Source organism: Mytilus californianus, unplaced genomic scaffold (assembly GCF_021869535.1).
Source record: "Mytilus californianus isolate M0D057914Y unplaced genomic scaffold, xbMytCali1.0.p SCAF_5, whole genome shotgun sequence".
NCBI lineage: Eukaryota > Metazoa > Mollusca > Bivalvia > Mytilida > Mytilidae > Mytilus > Mytilus californianus.
This window is the reverse complement of record NW_026262701.1, coordinates 49,790,890-49,803,246: the sequence shown is the minus strand read 5'-3', so window position 1 is coordinate 49,803,246 and position 12,357 is coordinate 49,790,890. Positions and strand designations below refer to the sequence as shown.

The following is a 12,357-nucleotide window of genomic DNA, read 5'->3' as shown; positions in this document are numbered from 1 at the left end:
TGGTGACCATTGTCCAAAAGTCCACAGCGGTTCATCAAACCAATAACCACTTTTGTAGTTGTATTGCATTTATTCTCACCAAGAACAAGGTCAGCTTGTTCACCAATTTGAGAACAACCGGTATACACATCAAACCCAATACAATAACCACTACTAGCCTCACACACTTGATAAGAGTTTTATACCAAATTTTGTCGGCTTTGCTGGATTGTAAACTTTGAATCTCAAGTTGCCTTTCCAGCCACATGTAGCCTCATCAAAACTTAGTTTCTTTTCAGGGCAATAAACTTCAGGAAACCTCTCCATTATTAATGTTATAAAAGGACTAATTTTGAATAAAGTGTCAAACCCTACGTGTCCCCTTTGCACCTGTCTCTCGTTATCCACCAGGTGCAAGTAACTGTGGATAGCAAGGAATCTATCCCTACTCATATAATTCCGGAAGAAAGGAGTGTCCATGACTTCTGAGTTTGACCAATATTGTTGGATATCACTTTTTTTAACATGTCCCATGGCTATAATTAATGATAAAAACACCTTCATTTCATCTAGAGTGACAAGTTGCCATTTTTTTATGCGGCTATTTTCTTTCAAACTTTCATCATCATTGGCTTTTACATCGGCAAATTTATTAGTTTGAAATACAAGTTCATTAATAAAGTCATCAGTTATGAATAATTTAAAGAAGAACGGTTCATTACTTTGCATGACATTGTTAAGTTTTGACTCTCCTGTAAACGGGGCATTTACAACATCACTGTCCTGACGTAATCATTCATTTCTGAGATCGTCTGGGAAATCCCTGTCATTCTCCGGTGAAAAGTCAAATATTGGCGAGTTAGCAAGTATATTACGATTTATATCTACTAAATCTTCAGGACCAAATCCCTCAAAATCATCTTCACTGTCGCCATCATTAAAAAATTCATTAATTTGTTCGTCGTCACTCCAGTCAATATCCGCCATTACGGCTCATTTTTCAACAACAAAATATTTTTGTTTTTATTGATGATTACTGTTGTAAAGTCAAAAGAAACTCGAAAAGCTGTTGATTATTAACCAATCGAAACCCATACAAGTCGTTAGTGCTGTCCTTTTATGATTACGGAAACATCCCCGTCCATGATAGCTGTATAAATAAACAAGTTACGCAAACGACAATAGTCGCGCGTAGCAGTAACAGACTGCTAAATCGGAACGACAATAGTCGCGCGTAGCAGTCTAAGGGTTAAGTAATGTTTGACCTTAACATCGTATTTCTTCCCAAATAGTTTCATCAATTTGGTTCAAGTTTTCATAGAACTGCTATATCATCCTTTGTATAGAAATGAGCAAAAAGTAACAAATTTCCATTTCTTATAGGTTGCACTTTGTAAATACAACTGTTTCTCAAACCACGCCTCTTTTGGGGAGATATATAATATTCATAGATATGTTAATTTGTTAACGTACTGGTTCCCATTTATGATCTCTGTGTTTCATCTCATAGAGACATCACTTGGAAATGTAACCAGTATAGAAAAACATGGTAGCGCCTAAATTTTAATTCTCAGGAGGTCCAAATATGGAGGTAAGGGTAGTATAGAATTTTAGTACAAGTTTAAACTCTTAGAAGTTCAGGGCATATAAATGTTGAAAATATGCCGCACAGCCCTATATTTTGACCTTTGAATAAAATAGTATTGCATATAAACTTTCCGTTCTGGGATATTATTTTTCACGAAACTTCATAGTAAAAGTGTCACAGTTTCAGCCGCAAAGGGAGTTCCTATGGGAAATTGCATTGTCTATATTTACAGAATTGCAACCTATATAGGGTTAAAAAATAGAACATACAGATTTTCACAAAATTTGGTTTATCTCAGAGATTTTAAAGAATTTAACTGAAATATGAAGTTTTATAAATATTTCATGAAGATTGAGTAAATCCTGAGCCTTAACTATGATGACTCAGCATAAATTCACAGTTTACAGTATGCATGGTTTACTTAAAGCCCTGAATTCAAAATAAATTTATAATATATGCCTCTATGTAATTTAAATTGTTCAGAAGTGCTTATATTTACTCTTCGCAGTCATTGCAACTCATTGATCCTTCCTAAATACTTTTGTTGGGGTGTTTTTGTCCTGTCGATAACCCAAAAGTAAGCGTAACACCTTAATGTGCTTTTTTGTGACTGCGGCATTAAAAAGTACAAGCTAGAATTACAAAAAGACCTCAATAAAACTTACAATAGTGTGTTCTATCCTAAATATATGCTAAATATTCCACATTACTAGAAACAGGGAAAATATTTAGGAAATGTGAGGCCCCAGGGACAAAAAACAGAAAAAAATGCCTACCCCTGTGTCATAAAACAGATAATTTAACTTGTAAATGCTATGAATTTATTATTTTCAAGGTCTTTTGTAAAGAAAACAATAACTGTGCTGGGAAGTTATGCAAAAGTAAGATGTAAGCAGTCATTTCTATCAAACTTTTAGTGAATTTATGCACCAGACTGATATCTTCTTAAATACAACTTTTGCAAATATGGCTTTGTTTAGACACTTCTAGTTCATATATTAACTAACTTATGTTAGATATATGGTTAGGGATGATACTGTTGAGACAAGAATTCTTAACTGACCATTTGAGACAGAAATTATGAACTTTCATTGACAAAAAGGCATTCAGTAAGATGTGGACTGGAGACACAGGCAGGATTGGATACTTTGTATAATCTTGAAAGTTGGAATGATTAACTACTAAACAATACACTTATAGTATTACAAAATGCTTTCAATTTGTTATCAGAATAGTTTCAAACATGTTTTAGACAGTTCATGTCAGAAAACATGCACATAGGGTAAGCTGGCAATAATTAAAGTCTTGTTTTCAAATTCTTTAAAAAATTGAAACAGGGGTAGGGGTATAAAATGTACTGTAAAAGGAAACTTAGAGTATATGCAGTGATTTCTTTAAGGCTATAATTCTGATAAATAAGTATTGTTGTGAGAAAAAGTGTTTTTAGAGAGTTTTCTATTTGAATAAATGTTTGTATAGGTTGCACTTTGTAAATACAACTGTTTCTCAAACCACGCCTCTTTTGGGGAGATATATAATATTCATAGATATGTTAATTTGTTAACGTACTGGTTCCCATTTATGATCTCTGTGTTTCATCTCATAGAGACATCACTTGGAAATGTAACCAGTATAGAAAAACATGGTAGCGCCTAAATTTTAATTCTCAGGAGGTCCAAATATGGAAGTAAGGGTAGTATAGAATTTTAGTACAAGTTTAAACTCTTAGAAGTTCAGGGCATATAAATGTTGAAAATATGCCGCACAGCCCTATATTTTGACCTTTGAATAAAATAGTATTGCATATAAACTTTCCGTTCTGGGATATTATTTTTCACGAAACTTCATAGTAAAAGTGTCACAGTTTCAGCCGCAAAGGGAGTTCCTATGGGAAATTGCATTGTCTATATTTACAGAATTGCAACCTATAGCCTCTGTGTGCATTTTTATATGTAAATATGGGCTACGGTCTAAATGGAATCTAAATAATTATCAGTCTTACATGGCCTAAGACCATATTATACTCATGTGGTATGCTTTTTGTAACTTTTCTTTACATTTAAAGTACATTTATTATATATGGAAGAATAATGTATGGTTAAAAAACTTCAAAAACTTCAAATTGGTTGAAAAAAATGCATGTTTATGTAAGGCTTCCCTTAATACGAAAATCTCTATTTTCAGACACAGGCTCATATAAATTTTTGAATAACTGTGATAAATCTGATAAATCAAATGAGTATTCCGTTGCTTTTAATACTTATTATATTATATTCAAGAGTACTTAAAAAGCAAATTTTAGCAATATTTGAAATTTTAAGGCCAAAATCTTGACAGTTGAAAATATTTGATTTAAACGTCAAAAATAAACATCCAAATTTCAATATTAAAATAGCCCTAGTTTCTATAATATAAATCCTATGGCCATGAAACTTGGCCAACTATCTTAAAATTTCCTAAGCTTAGGTCATGCAAAGTTTTATTAAAATTGGTCAAGTCTTTCTATCCTATTAGGTCCAAGGACACAGTTATCAGTTATATATGCCAATTGAGACTAAAACTACATGCAAGTTTTCCATTGAAAAGTGAAAAACTGGTCATCAGACCATACTGTCTGCAAAAAAAAGTTGAATTCAAGAGTCCTTTTGCAATTAGACTTCTTGTATCTTGCACCTTTTTTTTTTTTTGCCCTTGTCATCAGTGCATGTGCATCTCCAGTAATACTGCAATTGGGACCGTCAAATCCTCAATGGATGTTGGCAACTCTTCAAATACAGTACGTACTGTTATTCCTTTATTGTGGATGTTTACTTTGTGTAACGCTTTCTTGAAAAACTTACATTGACACAACCAACAGCTAGTGGTGACTGTGTAACTTCATTTAAAACCTGCTTCCTCTTCTTACAAATAAATCCTGCATTGGCCATGTCACAAGGAACATCATTCCATTTTCCATTCTGTGTGATAAACAAGTTAGAACAAGTTATGGTAGTCTTTTATCATAAGGAGATGTGGGGGTAAATATTAATGAGCCAGCAATGCAACAACATTGTATAACAACTTGAGATATCTTGGAGTCATCATACAGTATTTGACGATGAACAAATGCCCAGTGTATGTAGCAAGTAGTCCAAAGATTTTTAACCCTAATTCTAGACAAGTTGTGTAGGTCGTTTTTCATCATTATTATGGCTTTGTATCACTGATACTACCTCAAGAAGTTAAAGAAAGAAACAAGAAAATGACTTTATAAAGCCTTCAGATGATTTACAAATGACTATACATTCAAGCCTTCAGGTATCTTGCAAAAGACATTTCAAACTAAACAAGTGAAACTGCGAGCTACTGCTCACTGATGATACCCCCGCCCAAATATTTCGGTAAACAGGAAGTTGTTGAGTGATGAATCTGAAAATGCATCACACAGTATAGCTGACTTATATAAACCCTGAAACCATATTTCAGAAATTCTTATGATATAGTTCCTGAGAAAGCTGAGACAAAAATATTCATGGGACGGATGGATGGATGAATGGATGGATGGACAGACAGAGGTAAAACAGTATACCCCCACTTTTTTAAAGCGGGGGTATAATGATTCGCAAATTACTGTACATGTACAAACATTCAAATGATTTTCAAATAACCATACAAAATTTCAGTAAACTTGCAAATGATAGTACAAACCAAATATTTTGCAATTAGCAAATGACTTTACAGCTATGTAACACACCTTCAGAAGCATAATAACACAATCCTCCTGTGTCTCACCATTCCAATTGCTGGGCTCAGTTTTTGCCCACTTTGTATATTTGACAGTGCTATCATCTGACCATTTAAAATTCATTTGGAATACAGTATCACTTAATCCAATCCAAAATCCACCATAGATAGCTGAAATTAGAAAAAAAAACTTCAAGAAGCCTGTTTTGCCATTTTCTTCATATTCTGCATCATAAACACTATACAGGAAATGAGAGGACATGGTGTATCAATTCATGTCACAAAATCACACACATACATGTAAATAAGAGAAAAGAAGAAAAAACAGCAGTTTTAATGCTGTTCTTCATCTCAAAGTCAGTGTTTTTTCTACCTTTTACATTTTCAGAACAAAACAGAAATTGCTAATACCTTCAAAAGAAAATCGACAATCAGAAACAACTTTTTCTCTTCTAGTCTGGTTTATTTTTTGACAAATGTGGTTCAATTTGCCCAAATAACATGATAGGAACTGATAAAAATATCAATAAAATCAACAGACATCATACATATTCAGTGAGCAAAAGATCATACTTAAAATTTTGGACAGATGAGCTTCAAAATATCAATGATACAGCAAAAATAATGTTATTTGATTCATGAATTACAAAAAAAGTTGGTTTACAAGTTTATTTATTCTGATGGAAGGTTGATTGATGGCAGAATAAAACTGCATTAGCACACGGGCTCTGTGATAGTGAGGCACATTTTTTCAAATAGCAATATCAATAGGCAAAAGACACATGGTTTAGATAAAATCATACAACATTACCTGAATCACAAATTCCACATGACAATGGACAATTCTGCAACATATAAGATGGGTTAATGTAACATTCACCAACACTAGCCCAGTGGTCACACTCCACAGAATAATGGATATTTTTACAATCCCGAATACACAAGTTACAGCTCTTATGACACGACCTTGCCATCCATACTGGGTTCTTCTGACATTCTCCTTGATCTCTCCATTTATCACACTGAGTATCATTGGAATGGATGTTGTAACAATGAGCTAAAAATAGAAGTCAATTAATACTAAAATAGATAACAGCCTCAAAGTCACATCATAACCTTCCCATTTATACTGGATTCTTCTGACATTACATTTATCACACACAAAAAATTCTGATTGTGTGCCACATGTGGATAAGGATCTGCTTACCCTTCTGGAGCACCCCCGGTTTTTGGTGGGGTTAGTGGTTTTCTATGTTGTGTTTTGTATACTGTTGTTTTTCTTTTGATTATTTCTAGTTTTTGCCATGTGTCAGTTTTTAAACTAATGAGTTTGAATGTCCCTTTGGTATCTTTCGCCTCTTTAAGATAACAGATCCTTAGACCTTGCTATCTATACTGGATTTTTCTCACATTCTCTTTTGCCTGATTTTTTAATATATCACACTGTGTACCATGCATCAGGTTAATTTGGCATCTGCTTTTTATTTGCATTTACAGGGTAAACATTGGGCAGTGAAGTATAAACCGTCAAGTTTATAACAAGTAAAACTGTGAGCTACTGCTCATTGATAATACCCCCGCCGAAATATTTCGGTAAACAGGAAGTTGTTGAGTGATGAATCTGAAAACGCATCACACGGTATAGCTGACTTATATAAACCATGAAACCAAATTTCAGAAATCCTTGTCAAGTAGTTCCTGAGAAAAATGTGACGAAAATTTTCAACTTGGCTATCATGTGTCAAATAATACAAGTGTTCGGTAAACAGGAAGTTGTTGAGTGATGAATCTGAAAATGCATCACACAGTGTAACTTACTTATATAAACCCTGAAACCAAATTTCAGAAATCCTTGTCAAGTAGTTCCTGAGAAAAATGTGACGAAAATTTTCAACTTGGCTATCATGTGTATAATAATAATACAAGTGTTCGGTAAACAGGAAGTTGTTGAGTGATGAATCTGAAAACGCATCACACGGTGTAACTTACTAATATAAACCCTGAAACCAAATTTCAGAAATCCTTGTCAAGTAGTTCCTGAGAAAAATGCGACGAAAATATTCATGGGACGGACGGACGGACTTTTTTAAAGCAGGGTTTAAAGTGGGCGGTATAATTAATACTTGATCATCAAGTCTTATGCATTTAAACTATTAAAGACCTGACAGATAAGAGCTCATCAAGTCTTATGCATTCAAACTATTAAAGACCTGACAGATAAGAGCTAGGTGAGACAAGTGGGTAGTGATTTTTTTAGCATAAATTGTGAAGGGGGGTTTGTCACCAACAAACTAGTTGAACCCTGCAACATTCTGTATGTGCCTATCCCAAGCCGGGGGCATGTAATTCAGCGGTTGCCATTCGTTTCTGTATATCAGGAAATTTGATTTATTAAATTATAGTTTATACACAACACAATGTATCTTCTATCTCAAGAGTTAAGAAGCCTCTGTCAATTTTTTTTAGATTCTATTATTGTTTACTAATATAGGGGGTATGTGTTTTGATGACCTCGTTATCAGATTGACAAACTTACCTATATGTGTATCATATGTATTTTAATCAGCTATCCCACCCACCGTCCCCAGCTACACCATCTGGGTTTCGAATAATATACTTGTATCTTACCAGTATGTAACTGTTAGTGTATAGATAGATAGTGAAGCTTCATATTTTATTTGTTGAACCTAAGGGATTTTTTCATTCGAAACTTTTTAATAATCTATAACACATAATTGTACATGATATTGATTTTATGATACTAGTTCTTTAATAATTGTTTTAATCATTAATAACTAACTTAGTCATCAAGTTAAGTTTTATATATATGTACAGTGTATATTTAGACTTGTTTTCTCACTAATTTAGGGGCTACTCATATTATGGATAAATTGCATCAGGCCTTTATAATTCAAGGGGAATTATACTCCCCCAATTCAATAATACATCAGATGGGTTAATTCCTGCTAGGTCGGTAATTTCTCTAGTCAAGTAGCTCACACCTGCCGGGAACTCCCCAGGTGACATTTCATACAGTTAAGTTTGCTGCAGGGATCTCCCCATCATTGATATGTATTTATGTGTACAAGTATTTACATAATTTTGACCATTAGGCATTTCCAATTTACATGTATTTTATTATGTATAAAAAATTTAAAGGTTACATTTTTCAATGAATGAGTAGCCCCAAGAAAGCCAATAATGTAACATTTTAAGTTATAGAAATGTATATTGTTATGTAATGGTATTTAATTTAGATACTGATGTTTAGAATTAGTATGTTATATAATAAAAGTTTTCTTTAAAATGTGTTGTGTATAAAATATTTGTTTTTCTTTTATTGTTTTGTACATAAATCAGGCAATTAGTTTTCTCGTTTGAATTGTTTTACATTTGTCATTTCAGGGCCTTTTATAGCTGACGATGGGGTATAGGTTGGCAAATTACTGAAGGCCTTACGGTGACATATAGTTGTACACTTCTGTCATTTGGTCTCTAGTTGACAGTTGTCTCATTGGCAATCATACCACATTTTATTTTTATATTTGATTTAAACATAGCTTACTGATATACTCATGGAAGGCAGTGTTTTATATATTGATGCACCTCAAATTCAACCTCAAACTGCAATTGGTTTTAAGGCTGAAACAATTTTTGTACATATGCACAGCAAAGGCTCAGTTGAACTAAGAACAAAACACCTTTAAGTAGTAGTGAATAATATAAATATAATCAATAAATATATATATTACTAAACTGCACAGGGTTTGAAAGTTAGTGCAATTTTTCTACATATGCACAGGGGAGACTATGTGGAACTAAGGTTTGTGACCATGACCTTTTCTCTAGGATATTCTTCCTTGTATGCAACATACTTTCTAGAAATGGTGAATAAAATGTCAAATCATTACAAAACTCTAAGGGGTTTAAAAGTCTAAGAGAGCTGAAAGGATTTGTGGCAGTCCAGACAGACAAGCTGATAAGTATAGGCCTTCTCCCCATCAATAATTGAGGCCTTAATTTACCTAACTTACTTTTAGGGATTTGGCTTGTAATAAAATCCTGTTCTCCTTCTTCTGCAATTGAAGTTAAATCAGAGCCATTCTTCCTACAAATAGATCTGGCAGCATTCCATGTGGTTTTTTTCCTAGAAATCAAATAGCAGTTTGATCTATAACTAACCCATCCATCTGGACAACCATAGGTTTGGCCTAAAATAAAAAGGCATTTTCTCATATCTCCTTTCAAATTAGTTGTCCAAACCATAAACTAGAGGCTCTCAAGAGCCTGTGTCGCTCACCTGTATTTACTGATGCTTTGGAAATCATGTAAAATAAGGTTAAAATCATAATCAATAGTATTAGATATTAGATATTATAATGATATCTAAGATAATAACAAAAAACTGCAAAATTTCTGTAAAATTAATAACTCAGGGGCAGCAACCCAACAACGGGTTGTCAGATTCGTCTGAAAATTTCAGGGCAGATAAATCTAAATTTGATGAACATTTTTGCCACCTGTCAGATTTGCTATAAATGCTTTAGTTTCAGAGATATGAACCAAAAACTGCATTTTACCCCTATGTTCTATTTTTAACCAAGTCGGCCATGATGGTTGGAAGGCGGGGTCATCAGACAAATTTTTAAAACTAGATACCCTAATAATGATTATGGCCATGTATGGTTAAATTTGTCTCAGTAGTTTCAGAGAAGAAGATTTTTGTAAAAGATTACAAAAATTTACAAAAAATTGTTAAAAATTTACTATTAAGGGCAATAACTCCTAAAGGGGTCGACTGACAATTTTGGTCATTACAACTTATTTGTAGATCTTACTTTGCTGAACATTAATGCTGTTTACAGTTTATCTCTATCTATAATAATATTCAAGATAATAACCAAAAACTGCAAAATTTCCTTAAAATTACCAATTCAGGGGCAGCAACCCAACAACAGGTTGTCAGATTTGTCTGAAAATTTCAGGGCAGATAGATCTTGACCTGATAATCAGTTTTACCCTATGTCAGATTTACTCTAAATGCTTTGGTTTCAGATATATCTACATTTTACCCCTATGTTCTATTTTTAGCCATGGCGGCCATCTTGGTTGGTTGGCGGGGTCATCGGACTCATTTTTTAAACTAGATACCCTAATGATGATTGTGGCCTAGTTTGGTTAAATTTGGCCCAGTGGTTTCAGAGGAGAAGATTTTTGTAAAAAGCTAACGACGATGGACGACGACAACGACGGACGACGGACGCCAAGTGATGAGAAAAGCTCACTTGGCCCTTCGGGTCAGGTGAGCTAAAAAGGTACAACAAATCGTCATTAAAGTGTAATCACTCCTATGATAAAGAGTGTAACAATTTCAGCAAAATTTTACTTGTTTATAGATCTTGTCTTGAGACTCATTTTTGCTATTTAAAGTGCCTATCTATCTATTATAGTTTTCAATATAATAGGCAAAAATTGGTAGCAATCTTCATTACAGATCTAGAGCACTTACTCCAATAAGGAGCCAACTGAGGATTTCTGCCATTAGAATTACTTAATGATCTTTCCTTGCTGCTCGTTTTTTTTATTTGAAGTTTCTATCAACCTTAATCAGCCTTGTAAAGTTCACACTGGTACCTTGTCCACACCTCCCTTTTCCCCACAAGAATACAGGAAACAAATGTTTTTGCAACTCCTTGAAAACGTCTAATGAAACTCCAGTAAATTGTGTGTGATCATTTGCTGTATTTTCATAGAAAATAGGTCAAAAAGTAGAAGTTGAAAATACTTGTAAATGATTCTAGAACACTCCAACAGTGTTAAAATAAGTCAAAATCATGAATAAACAATTTGGAAAGTTGTGTTTCATATTAACCTGAAGTTCTTATAGCATGTGTAAATCCAAAATAATTACGGTGAGATAGTGCGGAAAATCCTTTCTTCATAATTACTACAAGAATATGACTTTGAAACTAGGACAGTTCAGTTCTTTAGTTAAATACTATTAAATATATTAACAACAATAATAATTGGAAGATCTTCAGCTAAAACAAAAAACACGTCAGTATGAAGCATCAACACCGAATGAATAACAAATTACATTTTGTAGTTTATACATTGTAATGCATTAGCTGGTTCCATGCTGATTTATATACTTTTTTTCATTCCAGTAAATACAAGTGGATACAAGTTTGTGTTAGGCAATGCTATAAAAAGAAACCAGTAATTTGTAATGAAGCATTTAATTTTGACATTTATCAGTCAATATTGGATTTTGAATTAAAATTACATTTCAAATATGGATTAGGTAAAATAATAGTTTTGAGATGCCCTCTACATTTCCAATAACAAACAAAGGGGAATGTTAACAAACATCACTAAATCAAGTTTCTCTTATTTCTTGATTATATTACTCTATAATCTGAACCCCTGAGAAAAAACTGCGGACTATACAAGCCTCAATATGGTTCCATCACAGTTTGTAAGATATTTGGCACCCCTCCCCCCCCCAAAAAAAATAAAAAATTGTCATTAAAGGGCAATAACTGCAATAAGAAGTCGCCTGACAATTTTCATGTAGTAGGTAGATCTCAACAATATGAACATTTCTGTCCAATTTTTTCTTTTTACAGTGGTTTTCAAGTTAATAGACAAAACTTGCATTTTACTGTTATGCTCTATTTTCAGCAATGTTGGACATGTTAGTTGGCAAGAGGATCATTGGACACATTTCTTTTTAACTAGATACCCAGGAGTGTTCCAGGATTTTAGGTCGGGGGGCGCAAACTTAAATGTTCGCTGAGCGGAGCGAGTCAATAATTTTTTTGAGGAAAAATTATCGAAATACTCTTCTAGAGTTGGTGCACAACCCATGCTTTGCAAATTTTAGGGGGAGGGGGGGGCCGAAAGGCCCGCAACACCCCCGCCTCAATCCGCCCCTCATACCTCAATTATGGTTGTCGCCAATTTTTGTTATATTTCGCCCAGTAAATTCAGAGAAGATTTTTGTAAAAGTTTACAGAGACAAATGCCATGTGATGAGAAAAACTCACTTATCCCTTTGGGCCAGG

The 12,357-nt window shown here is 33.7% G+C and overlaps 1 protein-coding gene across 1 annotated transcript in view; it reads right to left on the bottom strand.

The window, feature by feature from the left end:
- Positions 1-12,357, bottom strand: part of LOC127702022 (macrophage mannose receptor 1-like) — a 145,951-nt gene that overhangs the window by 65,982 nt on the left and 67,612 nt on the right. The window contains exons 21-24 of the mRNA XM_052205998.1: positions 9,325-9,501; positions 6,102-6,347; positions 5,301-5,461; positions 4,408-4,524 (exon numbers count right to left, since the gene is read on the bottom strand). Coding sequence (XP_052061958.1) covers positions 4,408-4,524; positions 5,301-5,461; positions 6,102-6,347; positions 9,325-9,501 — 701 coding nt within the window. The remainder of the gene's footprint in view (positions 1-4,407; positions 4,525-5,300; positions 5,462-6,101; positions 6,348-9,324; positions 9,502-12,357) is intronic.